General features: G+C 49.3%; 1 protein-coding gene across 4 annotated transcripts; it reads left to right on the forward strand.

The window, feature by feature from the left end:
• Positions 1-2611: 2611 nt before the first annotated feature.
• Positions 2612-8939, forward strand: DPM2 (dolichyl-phosphate mannosyltransferase subunit 2, regulatory). Of its 4 annotated transcripts, XR_005222557.2 has the most exons (5): positions 2612-2753; positions 5781-5870; positions 7267-7369; positions 7644-8149; positions 8579-8939. XR_005222557.2 is itself a non-coding variant. In XM_037879921.2 (4 exons), the coding sequence occupies exons 1-4, from the start codon at positions 2751-2753 to the stop codon at positions 7700-7702; spliced, it is 255 nt and encodes an 84-aa protein (XP_037735849.1). In that variant the 5' UTR covers positions 2612-2750; the 3' UTR covers positions 7703-8939. The 4 variants fall into 4 exon arrangements, 3 of the variants coding, with proteins under 3 accessions (XP_037735849.1, XP_043386058.1, XP_043386059.1); XM_037879921.2 differs by having other exon boundaries at positions 7644-8939; XM_043530123.1 differs by having other exon boundaries at positions 2654-2705; positions 7644-8939.
• Positions 8940-14771: the final 5832 nt, after the last annotated feature.

The raw sequence follows: 14771 nt of genomic DNA on the forward strand, positions 1-14771 counted from the left end.
CCATTGCAAACAGGAGGAGTCTGATGCAGCCAGGCCCCGCATCCTCAGGCTGGTAGCTATTGGGGCAGGGGCTCTGCTGGAAAAAAAAATCTCCCGAGGCATAAGAGGCAGAGTGCAGGGAGCTGCAACTGGAATGAGCCAGAGTCTTCAAGAGGCTGTTGGATAGGGCTGGAGACAGGCAGAGCGAGCATTAGCACTACTGTGTGAAGGCAGCTGGTGCCCAGACCCCCAGGACAACCTCCCCCCGATACAGCCTAGAGTGGCCCTCCCCCTCTCATTGGAGGCCCAATGCACCTCCCATATCTATGAACAGCCATCCCCACCCCAAGTTTGGGCTTCTTGGGCCCCAAAGGTCAGAGCTGGTTTTCTGGGGCACCCTGAATCAACAGCTGAATTCCACACAGGAATCAGTCAGTGTCTGCAGTGACCATGGCTCTACTGTGAGACTAGTTATACTGGTATAATGACACTGGTAGGTTTCCCCATGTAGTCGGAGTATTTAAAGGGTCTGATTCACTGCTGGGGGAAAGGCTTGGTGAGTGACTAGGGGAGAGCTACAGCTCAGCTCTACCCCCAGGAGAAGTGACACTGTGTTTTGCTGCAGTCCTCTTTCTAGGGAATGGGGGCCCATCATTTCCCAGGGCTTGCAGTCTTCCCTTTGGAGCCTGCTAATCTTGCGCTGTTGCCCTCTCCCTCTGAGTTCTGGGATCCTTTAGCGTCTGTGCCAATTATTTAAGGTATAACTATACGGTATAATGATGTCAGTAAATTTCCCTGTGTAGACAAACTCTTAAGTTGAAGTCCTCTACTTCTTGCACTTAGTCTCGTTACTGTGATAAGTAACAGTGAGGATGTCCGTAGTGTTGCTGTAATTAAATTCATTATTGTTGTATTCTCTGTAGCCAATGTAGCAGGTGGTTTTACCCCTGGAGCTGGGGTCCCTAAGAGAGAGAACACAAAGGGCTGGGCTGGGCAGATCCTGAATTTTTCCAGAACGATTCTATTTCTGACGGGCACAAATTCTTTCTGAAGTTTTCTGCATGCTTCCCACCAGTCGCACATGAATATTTCCCATGTTGTCTGTGACTAGATCTAGGGCAAACATTTCAAAAGCACCCAAGCAACTTAGCCTAAAGTCTCACTGATTTTCTCCTAAAAGTGCTTGTCACCTTTGAAAGTGGGACTTAGGCTACTGACTGGCTACTAAGCCACTTCGGTGCTTTTGAAAATGTTACCCCGTACAACAAATCATTCAGGCTTTACTTAAGTACCTCTCGAATGGAAATGTAATCTCCTGCCGTGTTTTATACAACCGCCTAGCCTTGCTTACTGTCCCTGTTCTAGCTGGCCCTTTAATGTTAGCCTAAGCGCTGCAGCCATGCTTGGTAAAGGGGAGAATGTTACTGTTTGGTTCACAACCAACCAGCCTTCTTCCTTACCTGACTATTAAACATGCTGCTGCGTCCAGGCAGCCTGTGGCAGTGAAGTCTGCTGGCTCGCTGAAAGAGCGACTGTGACTGAACAAGGCTGAGACCTCCAGCACTCTTCCCTGTTCTTCCTGAGCCAGCTTCCCATTGAGCTCAAGAAACTTTCCCAGGTGCATCACTGCAGCTGGGTTGATCAAGCTTGTCCCACCCTTCATCAGGCACTTACAGGGGCTCACCTTTATGCATCCTGTCTGTTGGGAGGAGTCCCCCAAATTGAACCAGAAGCAGCTGAGAAGCAGAATGTTTGATCGTCCCATCCTACGTAGAGAACATGTCCGGGACCTGATCACACTGGAACTTAGGTGACAAATACCAGAGCAAACCTACCCAGCCTTCCATTTGAGGGAAGAGATCGGAAGGGGGCCAGAGGAGGGATCCTCCTGGCATATTGATTAAAACCCAGCTAGACTGAGGCGTGGAGCTGGACGCAACCTTTCCCTGTGGGATACAAACTGAACGTTGGTTTTGTAAAATCTCCTGCTGGGAGGTGGGAAGGAATTTTCTAGCTCATGATTGTTGGAAATAATTTTAAACAGCATGTGTGTTTTCCTGGTCTGTTTTCCTTTGTGCACTTCCTTGCTTGGAGACAGCCTAACGTTGGCTTTTATTTACAGTTAGTTCCACTCTTTGGTCGTAGGAAGGCTGCAGAGGAAGGTTTGTTCGGTGGAAAGGAGAAGGTGGGCTCTTGGCATTGAAAAGAAAACCCCTGCTGGAAGCACAGCGTTGGCTTTACGTTTGATAAAATCTTGGTTTTACAAAAAGGAAAGTTGGGGCCCACTTTGAGCAGCCCATGCCCCCTTTCAGTTCCCTATTTCAAAGGAGGGAGGGGTTTACACGGATTGCTGTCACATGATGAATGATGCCCAGGTCTGTTACAGTCACACACCCCACCCACACCACAGTCCCCAGAGGCTTGGCAGGAGACAGGCCTGCAGTGCAGCCTACATCCCCCATGATGGCCTGGGGGGACGGAGCCACGTAGAGCCTACATCTCCCATGATGCCCTGGGGGGAAGTAGTCCCTTAGAGGCTGCATCCCCCATGATGCCCTGGGGGAAGGGTCACGTAGAGCCTACATCCCCCATGATGCCCCGGGGGAAGGGCCACGTAGAGCCTACATCCCCCATGATGCAATTGTACCGGGGCAACTCCCGTGATGCTGCGAGGCCAAAATGCCGATTGCTGATTGGCCTGGTGCCCCCGGAAGTGTCTGAGCCTGGTGAGCGGGCTGCGGCGGAGTCTGCGGCGGTGCTCGGCAGGGACCATGGTGGGTCCCGCCAGCCCCTTGGGGGAGGAAATTGGTGTGGGCTGGTTTCCCTTGAGGCGGGCACGGGGGGAGGGACTTGAAGGGGTTAATCCCCCTGATCAGATGGGAGGGGGGAGGAGGAGCGAAGGGGTTAATCCCCCTCGTCAGATGGGAGGGGGGAGGAGGAGCGAAGGGGTTAATCCCCCTCGTCAGATGGGAGGGGGGAGGGATGTGAAGGGGTTAATCCCCCTCGTCAGATGGGGGGGAGGAGGAGCGAAGGGGTTAATCCCCCTCGTCAGATGGGAGGGGGGAGGAGGAGCGAAGGGGTTAATCCCCCTCGTCAGATGGGAGGGGGGAGGAGGAGCGAAGGGGTTAATCCCCCTCGTCAGATGGGAGGGGGGAGGAGGAGCGAAGGGGTTAATCCCCCTCGTCAGATGGGGGGGGGAGGAGGAGCGAAGGGGTTAATCCCCCTCGTCAGATGGGGGGGGGGAGGAGGAGCGAAGGGGTTAATCCCCCTCGTCAGATGGGGGGGAGGAGGAGGAGCGAAGGGGTTAATCCCCCTCGTCAGATGGGAGGGGGGAGGAGGAGCGAAGGGGTTAATCCCCCTCGTCAGATGTGGGGGGGAAGGGATGTGAAGGGGTTAATCTCCCTGGTCAGATGGCGTAGGCAGGCATGAGTTTGGAGTGGAGGGTTAATTCCCCTTTGGGGCTTTCCCCATTGCTAGGTGGTGCTGTGCTGCTGGAGCTGCAGCACTCATGGGATGATATAAACCCCAGGACCCTGGCACTGGAGGTCCAGAGGCCCCCCTCCCAGGCAGGGTTAACCTAAGTGTCCAGGCCAGGTTCCAACCCCATTAATGACCTTCTGTTTCCCCACCATGGATCCAATCCCCACCCCACCCCGGTCACCCAGTTGCTCCTGGTTGAGGGATTCCCCCTTCACTTGTCTTTAAAAGCATAGTTTAGTCATGCAGAATGGCATCCCTGGTCCACCCCAGGGGTGGCTGCCTTTCAGTGATGAAGATCAGCACCTTAGGAGTCTCATAGGTGAACATGGTGGTGCTTGACTCATATGATTATATTGGCCTCACAATGAAGCTGTGTTAATGTTGTGTTGAGGTGAGGAATTTGAGCATTCATGAAATGCAAGGTGTTAAGATTATCAAAATAAATTGAATTCAGGAGTTGATTGGGTAGCCAGGTTGTAATTATGTGAATTAGAATTTGACCAGGATAGGGAAGTTAACGTCCCTGCCCTTTCAGAAAGTGACTTGGGCTCATTAATAATCTCATGTACTCAGGACCTTGGTTTTCCATATCATTAAAAAAAAAAAAAAAAAAAAGACACCCCCAGTAGCACAGTGCCTCTTAACACCCTTCTGGATCAAAGTCTGCCCTGACTGCAGTGAATCACCACCACCACTTCTGACAGCTTCCTGGGTTTTCCTAGAAGATCTCCCATCTACTTACTGATCTGCTCAGCTTGAGATTTCTAGGATCATAGCACAGGGGACATTGCTGCAGGCTCTGAGTAAGAGTAACTGCTTCAGTCACAAGTGGCTGAGTGAACCACAAGTTGATGAGCATCTCACAGAAGCATGATAAGAAACCTGTCACTATTTCAGAGCAAGAGGGGATGAGTTTTATCACTGAGGCATTTATGGCAATATTTTTGCCAAGTATTTTTCCTTTTTTGGCTTTTGTTCCAAAACTACAGTGGTGTATCTTCATGGCCAGGAGCTGCAACCTAGAAAGGATACATATAACTGCATTTTTATTTATTTGTATTACCATTGCAGGTAGGAGTGCTAGTTACTGTAGCCCATAGGATTATTTTGCTAGCTATTATATCCTCCTAATCCAGCCAGCCGTATCAAATAATATGTTTCTCTTTCTGAATTAATCCATTTCATTCTTATATTTTATCAGTATTAATTCCTGTGAAATGTGTTTCCTAATAATTATATATAGAATAAGTTTTGCTGAAATGCAAGAAGCCTACCAGCCTGTATCCGGTAACATCCACTAAATAGCTAAAAGTATAATCAGTTAAGAGTAAGTCATCATAAAAACTGGCAACCTTTGGCACAGATAGGAATGGTCCCTGAACTTTGGGGAACCAAAGGGAGGAACTACTCACAACACTGAATGGATTTATCCGGCGTCTGCAACCGGTTGGTAACCACAGGGTATACCACAAACCTGGAAGTTGCCAAGAGAGCCTAGATTGACAGTTTTTGGAGTGAGATAATATGTAGAGAGTAAGTGTCATAATCCACTAACCTATAGGATAAGAGTACCCTTAAATTTCTTAGGGTACAGAAATAAGATTTGGGTATAGTACGTTGGGCCTGAATTGCATAGCATCAGGATCCTATAAAATACCTTGTAAGGATATCATAGGGGGCTTTTAGCTCTTTCCTTTCTTTGTCTTTCTATATTCTATAGACTATCCTTTTATCAATCTATCAGTCTATGTTCTATCACACTTTCAGTTCAGCTTGTGTAGTGTAGTATAACTATTCAACATTCCTAACTCTTGGGGAAGCCAGGAGTAAGGCTGGTCCTTCACCTCCTATTATCGGGTCCTCAAGGAAGGGTGTGAGTATGTTAAGTTAAGGTACTTATAATAGGAATGTTACCACCAGGAGTTTTGGAATTCTTTTACTGTTTTGCAGTCTTAAATTTTATAGCATTTATTATTCTTTTGTTAATCTCAATAAAGTTTTTATCAATTTGGTATTTGTCCTCAGTGTAAGTGTTTTTGCCAAGCACCCCAAAAGTCCTCTCCTAGTATAGAACTCTCTGAGTTCTTGGACCCCGTAGTCTGAATTGGACAAGAACCTATAAATCTTCTGGTCAGATGCCATCAGTGGCGAGCCATGACAACTAACCCATGAAATTCAGGTCAACGTTATGGACCAGGTCCCCACCATACTAGGGGCTGTAATATACACTTGTACTTTAAATGTCATTGTGCCATTTATACTGACTGTAATTCAGTTGGAGGATCTGAATTGTTTTGACTTTTTACTCTCTTATATTCCAGGCCACAGCAATGGACCAACTGGTTGGATTTGGCTTGGTAGCCTTTAGCCTCCTTCTTTTTGTTTACTACACCATCTGGATTATTATACTGGTACGGATCCCCACACACACTCTGGTTATTCCAGTCTCAATGGCTTCACTGTTGTGTTTGTTTGTTTAGACTTTCTTTAGAGGTGTTACTCTGTTTGTCTAAGTATGTGCAAGCTGAAAAGCAATTATTAAAAACTCCTTCTTGCCCAGTCTGCCATTTAAAACCTTGATCATTTGAACCTTCACCCAAAGGTCAACCACAAAGGATAATTATAGGGTTATCTGTAGCAGTGCGCCTTGTTGGGTAGATGCACTGGTTTGGATAAAGTTCCACACATTTGAACCTTCACCCAAAACTCAACCCCAAAATAGTTTTGGGGTTTTCAAAAAAGGGTTGTTCTCCCATTATTTTTCACTTCCACACCCCATCTGTTTCCTGGTTCTCATGGGAAGTGGCAGAACTGAAATACGAGAGTCCATTCATGTGGGATCTCCAGCCCAGTAGGAAGCAGGACGTATGGGAAATCATATAAGGAAGCTTTTTTATTTTTTTTTTTTTAGCTTTCCGGGCCAGTTTTTAGACTCGAGGTTTGTTAAAGCTTTGGATTGGCATCTAAATCCCTGGCAGCTTCCAGTCCAAGATCTGAACATTTTTGGGTTCCCCCTCTGAATTCAAAAGTTTATTGTTTTGCTGTTACAAACCCTGTATTGTTTGTACACTCTCTGAACGTTAGAGTGCTGTATTAGGGGTATAAATATTGATTAAGAAAGTTAACCGGTTAAACCGTTATCCAAGGTAGCTCCAGTGGGCGTGGTCCAGCCGCGGCTGGGCGCTGGTCGGCCTGGTGCAGGGCCGCTGAGGTTAACGGTTAAGGTTAGTTAACTGGTAAGCCTAATGCTTACTGGTTAACCTTTTACATCCCTATGCTGTATAAGGGTTATCTGGTAGCAATGGGTATAGGTGCAAAGTGTTCTGCAGCATTTAACTACACCTGCAACACCTCTGTGAAGTGGAGTAAATAGTACTGTGACTTTCCAAGAGAGGGAAGCTGAGACCCTCCTGGGGATAAGTGATTTGTTCAGTCCCAGGCGTGAGGAAATCTGAATTAGAACCCCTGAGTTTTTTGTTCCTATGCTCAAGCCACTAGACAGCAGCACTTCTGACATCCCTGGTGTCACATGCTTACTGCAGTACCATGGATATATTCCACTTGTTCAGCTGCCCTTCGCTTATTACATTCTCTGTCTACAGCAGTAGCTAAAGTACCTATTGCACGCTAGTCTAGGTTATTGAACAGGCATGTTCTCTCGTTACTTGGGGTTAGTTTTCAAGCCTAAGGTTAATTGTGGCTCTTGAGGTTAAGTGTCCCAGTATTGCAACCATAAAGCTCCGGGTGCTGGAGAGTTGTCTTTGTATTGCCCAACTTAGTGGTTCCCTTCACTTTTGTTTCCTGCAGCCCTTCATTGACAGCGATCACGGGATTCATAAGTTCTTCTTGCCCAGGGAGTATTCGGTTACCATTCCTGTGATCGCAGGGCTCCTTCTGGTGCTGTTTGTAGGTGAGTCACATTTCTGTCTTATTCTGATCTCTTTAAAAGTTGGTCACTAATGTTTCATCTGATTGCTGACAGCAGTGAACTGCCAGTATCTAAGGCTCATGTGGTGTGAGGTTCCACACAGCAGTGCCCTGTCTGTGACTGTGTTTCTGCACAGTGGAATTGCCTCTCTCTCCTTCTGTGATGAGGTTCCATTTTTCGTAGCAGCGTGTTTAAAAAGCCACAGCAGCTGGCAGGGGTTATGTTTTACTCAGTCTCTCTCTCTTTCCTGTGTTAGGGGTTTTTGTAGTGATTGTGATGTGGAAGAACAGAAAACCTGCAAAGAAATCAGACTGAAGACAGCAGGATGGGAGAGGCAGGCAGAAGGTGCCTGGCCTGGAGTGCGTCAACAGGGACAAGACTTCCACCTGCAGAAACAAGAGGACACTCCACTCTAAGACTCTGTCACATGCTTGAATGGACGTTGGACTTTGCTGCGCTCTCTTTCCATGACCCCTACCCTGAGACTTGTATCTAGCTATAGTTTACAATTTACTGCCCAAAGGGAAATGAAACTGTCTGACCCACAGGACTCCTCTAGCGAGGGACCAGAACACCAGCCCTACTGTACCTGTACCTAGGTTGGGATAATCCTGGCAGACTGATGGCTTTGGACTCACACAGTGCAAGGACCGTAATCCTGTACTAAGGTGATGCTGTTCTGGCACCAGGCAGTGCTAGTGAGTGAAAGGCTCAGACTTCAGTGACTTTCCTCCTCTCTGCTGCAGACACCTCCTTTACTTGGTTTGTTTCTTTCATTTTTTAACTGGCTACTTTAGGTTTTTTATAGTGGATCCAATATGTGAAAAAACAAGATCATGGATAAAAAAGTGCTCCTCTCTAAAGCTCAAAGGGCAGGTAGGGGAGAGATCCCCCTCCCCACTTACCTACTGGAGGAGTGGTGAACCATCAGCATCTTGTACAAATAGAGTTACTGCCGAGAGGTCACATTCCACCCCAGTCCACCTGCTCTTATGCACACACAGGCTGTCTGTCCTGTCTTAGACAGGAGAAAGGTGGCCTCTCCACCATGCATTGCATGTTACAGGGAAGCCACAAGCTTTATAGCCTCCTTCCCGGCCCACTGTGCAGAGGAGGTAATGGAGAGGTGAGGTCCTCTGCTGTTGTGCACAAGGTGCATCACTGTTCTCCATGCTGTTCTATTCTCCGCAGGGTGCGTGCATTGAACGGGGATGGAGAAGAAAGTCCTGCTCTGCTGAACAGCAACTGAGGAAGAAGGGGAGAGGGGCTCAGATACTGTCCTGATAAATGTGGTATTAATACTGGTCCAGTGAAGCCACTGGCTCTGCTTTATACTTATGAACAACTTTCCACGTTCGTGGTTGGCATAGGCCTGTGAGGGGGAAGAGCATGCAAGCTGCCGGAAGCCGTGCTTTTTCTGAGCCAGGCAGGGCTGAAGCAGCAGGGTGTTTTCAAGCCTTAGCACGCTGACTTGCTTCAAACCCTGCAGGTAGAATTCTGGCAGCTCTGTTCGAATGTGAAGAACTGGAGTCTCAATAAATATTATGCGGTATCTCTGTCTATGTTCTTCCACTGCCCCAGAGGCGTGCAGGGTGGGGGAAGTGGAGCCACCGGATCAATGAATCAGAAAATGCAGCCTGCATGTAACCTTAGGAGCACTGTGCAGCTTCTATGAAAGCCTTGCTGGGATGTAACTGGTTCTTGCTCCTGTCCTCATTCTGCTGTTGAGTCCTGTGTTATACCATGATCTGCTGCATGCTCGAGAGCTGGGAACGTGACATGGAGACCCCTCTGGAGCAGGGTGATCAGGCATGATGCCAAGGGGTGGCATGTTGGGAATGGAGGATGAGGGTGCAGATTTGTAGTTTCTCTAGAATAAATCATGGGTTGGTCAGTTAAAGTGCAGAGATACAATAACCAAGGCTCGGGTTCAGGGGTTCAGATGCTTCATGGCATCTCTGATTTTCCTGACCAGTCTGCTAACACTCTTGAGATGTCAGCACTGGAACGCTCTCAAAGCGGGGTTCTTGTTCCAGCAGCAGTGGTAAGAACTGCCTGGGGCCATTTCCTCTGCCTCTGAGGGGCCTGTTGCCAGGAGCAGATGCTAGCACAACTCCAGGGAGCCTTTCTGCAGCATCATGCCAGAGCCTGTCAGAGAATTAACCAGCCAAGAAGCAAACTTGGTAACAGCATCTTATGAGACAAATAGTTAAATAATAGAGTGGGGCCCAGGGCACAGAACTCCAAGGAGAACATCTGCCAGTTGCCAAACCCAAAGGGTTGTGAACCAGCTCACTAACTTGCCTTAGACAGGCCTGGTTTGCACATACTGCTGTGACTCCATTGAACTGTGCAAAAGGAGGGGGCTCTGAGGTACTGTGAAAGTCCCCTGTGGTATAACAATGATTTTTAGTGGCTCCCCTTTACCTGCTCCCCGGCGGACAGGGACGGTGCAGAAGGCTGCTCTCAACAAAGACCGGGGCTGCCCACATGCTCTGCGCTGGAGGCTCTAGAATATTCAGGTTTGATAGAAGATCGCTCCTAGCTTCCCATGTGCATCAGCCCTTCTGCTCCGGGAAGCCGAGGGGTGGCTCTTTCACCTCTCCTGCGGCCCCACTTGCAGCTGCTGCTCTGGAGCTTTGCCACGGGGGTTGGACTATAGGGTGAGAATGGCAAGATTCCAGCCAGACGTTTCTATTTAGAGCCCTTAGGCAAAGGCACCCTCGCTGCACTGTGTACCCGCTCTGCTGCCAATGCCCTCCCCGCAGCGGGCCAGTCTGCTGGGACTGACATCTTCCCTGGGCAGAATGGGCCCTGTGTCAGAGGTGGTGGGGGTTGGGCTAGTCCTAAATCCCTCCGTTTCCTTTCTACACTACCTATTGCTCCAGCTCTCTTGCTTCCCACTCAAGAGCTCTCCCGGTGCACTTCTCAGTCTGCTTTCTTCAGCGCTTGGAAAGAGGAGAAACAGCAGCAGCTCCCATGAGTATGAGGTTACTCCACCCCTGGATGCTTTGGGGAAAAAGGGAAGCAAAAGCCTCATCTCCTAGCAACTCCAGGCATCTTTCCTAGCCTGCCCGCCCTGGAGCTGCTGCTGCTCCATTTCTTCCCACCCACCTTCAGGAATCTGCTGCTTCCAGCTTCTACTCCCTGTGTCTTCTAACCCCAGCTACCCTAGGGTGCCACTGGAATAATCCCCAGGATTCTGCTTGCGTCACTGGAACAAGCCCAGGGACTCACTCTCCCAAGCATTTTCACGGGAGAGGCTCACAGATAAGGGCAAGTATGAACCCAGTGTGGAGTCTGAACTGAGAGTGTGAGTGTGTGTGTGGGTGGCTGTGGCAGGATGGCCTGTCTGTCAAGAGAATGGTTCAGCTGTCCAATGGATCTGGTGAGCAGGGGGAGGGACTGCGGGAGGCAGCCTGTCCTGGTGGAGCACAGGGCCCAGAGCCAGAGACGGCTGCGTGCCAGCGAGTGGTCCAGTTTAGTGTGAAATGTAGCCGATGAGGGGGATTCCCCGCTCTTCTCCCAGGAGCCTGCTGCCTTCTGCTCCCCCTGGAGTGCTTCTGCCAGGGTCTTCGCAGGTCACTCTGGCACGATGTGTTTAAAAGAGAAACCTCTGTCTCTCGCCATAAGGGAAGGCAGTTTTTACCTCCTGAGATGTTCTAGAAGCTGCAGGGACGAAGGCTCACCATGGGTGAGGTGTCTGCTCCTTCCTCAAGCAGGAAGGAGCCCTGCCATGCTTGGGGCCACCAGCTACCCTGGGCATTGCAGATGTCTTTGGAGGAAAGCCTGAAACAGCTCACCAGGGCCAGTCAGTTGAGCTTTAGTCATAACAATGTTAACACCCTTATTGCTTTAGAAGAGTGGCAGAAGAAATGAACTCCCATGTCTACTGAGCAAGCCCACTGCGCTCTCTCCAGCTATATGCTCTCCGTGTGCGGCATGTGTTGAACAGAAGATGAGATTCTGGATTCCTTGTTGCCCGTTGTTTTCTTGCTTACCCTCGGCTTTCTCACCCTTCCTGCTAGGCTGTGGCCCAGCTGCTCAGTTTAATATCATCTTCTGGGACTTCCCCTGGCAAAGGCTGGATGAGGTAGGTGGAGCCTCAGAGCCCAGCAGAGGGAGAACTGCCGGGGTTGAGCTCTGTTGTGTTAATTTCAGTGGAATAAGTGGGCCCAGCGAGTCAAAAGGGTTAGAGTGACCCTGTCATTAACTAGCACTACCTAGTTAAACGCGGTTCAGGGTTTCAAAGACAGAGAGACCTCGGCCTTTTTAGTCCCATGACAAACACCCTCAAAAATTCATGTCAAAGTCTGGAGGTGTATTGATTGAGATACGCAAGAGAAGAAGAACAGAGAACAAAACACAAAGTATTTTCAAAGCAAAAAGGAGGGGTTCTGCAAAACAAACAATCCAAATTTACCAAAGTCCCTTTTTCAGAGAGGGTATCGCTGATATGGCATTACTGTACAGCAAATGAGAAATGATTGCTATTTTGGAAGGATCATTACTGAAGATGGAAGATGGGATGTCAGCACCAAACTAGCAAGAGCGGAAGAGACATTGTGGAGCAATAAACATCTGGTGAGAAGGGACATAAATCTGAAGACTAAATTCCGACTCTTAAAAGCTTACATTTGGTCTGTGTTAAACTACAGCTGTGAAATCCGGACATTCAAACAATTGATGATAAACTACAATCCTTCAAATAATGGGTCAGAAGAATTCTGAAAATCTCATGGCTAGACCATGTAACCAACCAAAAGGTACCGGAGATGATTGGAACTGAGCAAACCCTAGTTAGAGATTTTATGAAAAGAAAGATTTTATTTGCAGGGCACATTTTATGGGGTTCCGTGGGCGATGCATGTTTACAGGCACTGGAAGGGAAAGTTGATGGCAGAAGAACATGAGACAGAAAAAGAAGATATTGGATGGATAATGTCGTATCCTGGATGGATTAAAACGACTATTCATCCATCAAGAGATTAGCTGAAGATCGTATTGAATGGGCTACGTTGGTTGCACACTTGCAGTATTGGAGAGGCCACATAAGAAGATTGCTTAGTCTCTTATTTTTTCAAGCAATCTTTCTTAACGGGGAAGAAAGGATTAGTTCTGTTGCTCAATGTTGAGTTGGCCCCTGTTAATGATGGTTACTTTTTCTGCTTTTGACAGCCAAGATACAGAAATGGAGGGGAGAAAGGATAGCAAGCATGGGGAAATGCAGCTTTTTGTTGACGTTCTCAGGATACACGGTAGTTAGTCAGTCACGGACAGATGCTTTGGGCTGGCAGATTCCAGGATCAGGTGAAAAGCCGAGAACGAGGACAGGAGGAAGATAGCAGCAATGGAAGGGAATACTCGAAGAAAGGGAAGCTACACACGAGATCCTGCTCTATCAGGCAGGGGTCTTCATTGGTCCAGGCAGCCTCACAGTGCGCTAGGCTGGAGGTCCCAATGCTCAAGGCTCACTAACGAAGGCAGAGTCTCTAGAGCAAAGCAGAGCTCTATTGACTTTTGCTTGAGGGAATCCCCCTATTCAGTCCCCCCCAAATCTCTTTAAAGGATCCCAAAGGGGGGTGATGGGTGACCACCAGTTAGACATAATATCCGACATGCCAGTTTTGGTCCATTAATCTCTGATTCCATTCTCCTCTAGTGTACCAGTCACAATCTTAACAGACCTCGGTTGGTGTCAGCAGATTAAGCCAGTCTTTGTGGCCCTTTTGTACCTTTCTCTGTCAGCATTTATTGTTCTAGATGATTGTCAGATGTGTGTGACCTTTCACCCGCTGTCTGCCAGTTGAGCTCACAATTGAGGGAGGCTTGCTACACCCCAATTATTACAACAGCTCCTGCAGTGGCACCCCCAAAGCAAGGGAGGGAGTCCCGTGCGAGGGGTGGAAAGTCCTGTCTCGCTCCTGGAAAGATGCCAACAAAAGAAGCAACCCCGGCCTCTTCCTCCTAAAGACCAAAGGGAAATGAAGGAAACTGGACCATTAAACTGGAGAAGCCAGGAGGAAAACCCCAAAGGGGACAGGTTGGTTGCGGAACCTGCACTTGCTTCAAGGGCGAAAGCAGGAGGATGGTGGGAGCTTCTCCCATGAGAGTTAGGGGACAGGGCTCTCCTGACACTCTGTCAGGGGATGGCCAGGAGTAAATCCCAGGAAGGGCGAGTACCATCCAGGAGTGAGGCCTCAAGTCCTTTCCCCGCCCCACACTAGAGGCCCTAGGGCCCATGTCTCAGCTAAGCTGCCTCTTTGAAAGGGCTGTGGTTTTGCCCGGATTCCTGGCTTCTTGCCACACACAGGAAGACACGGGCTGTCACTGAAATGTGCTGACAAAGCCGGGCTGAGGCAGCTGCCTGGCTGGCTTCCACAGTGCCCTTTTTGTGGTGCTGCCCACCAGGGCCTTGTCTCCTCTCTGCTTGTTTCCCCCTGGTTTCCCACTGTTTGGAGCTGACCTGTGGTAACGGCTGAGGGAGGTCGTGGTGTCCTGGCTGTATGTCACATAGATCTGCCCTGAGCAGGGGAGTCAGTGGATAGCATCATTCCCTCCACAATGCATCTTACTGCAGGGAATGCACCCCTGACACCCGCTTCGTCCCAACGCATGAGGGGCCGGAGCCCGTGGAGCTGTGTCCTGGCCCATGTTGCTGCAGATGCTATTCTTATTCATACAGTACAAAGGTATCCGGCAACCTGGAAGAAAGGGGCTATTAGGGTGAATACCGTATGTGTTCTGCTCCAGGTGTGCTGCCTGGGATTCTTGGCAGGATCTGCAGGGCATCGCACGGTCCCTCTCCTGGCCTTCAGGCTTCTGCACTTGGTTAGAGTCCCTCCTGCCTCCCCCACATGGATCTGGAAAGGGCTGTTCTTGAGATCAGAGCACAGAGCTGGGAGTCGGGATCTGGCTTCTATTCTCTGCTCTGGCACCAACTCACTGGATGACTTCAGGCAAGTCACTTCCCCCCTCGGGGCTTCAGCTCCCCCCAGTGCAAAGGTGTGAAATGGTTCCTTGCTCCTGGGCTGGAAAGTGCAATACAGGGAATGGGGGTTATCTGACTGCCTGTCTTCCCCACAGGGTGAGGTGAGGACAGAGTTCCAGCCTCCATCAGGACCGTCCTGGTTGCTTTATTCTGCCCCGCGCCAATTGCTGCTCTGGGAGCTCTGGCCCAGTGCCGAGGAGTCAATGTCATTCTGGGCCTGACTTTCAGAGATGCTGAGCACCTGCAGTCCCCCCTCCCCCCCCCCCCCGATGTCGGTGGGAACTCCAGGGTTCTTAGTACTTCTGAAACTCAGGGCAATTGATTTCAAATGCTGGGCCAGGACAGAGCCTGCAAAGGTAGGTCCATTTACACGCCTCAATCCACAGCAGATCT

This window comes from Chelonia mydas, chromosome 16, assembly GCF_015237465.2.
Source record: "Chelonia mydas isolate rCheMyd1 chromosome 16, rCheMyd1.pri.v2, whole genome shotgun sequence".
Classification (NCBI taxonomy): domain Eukaryota; kingdom Metazoa; phylum Chordata; order Testudines; family Cheloniidae; genus Chelonia; species Chelonia mydas.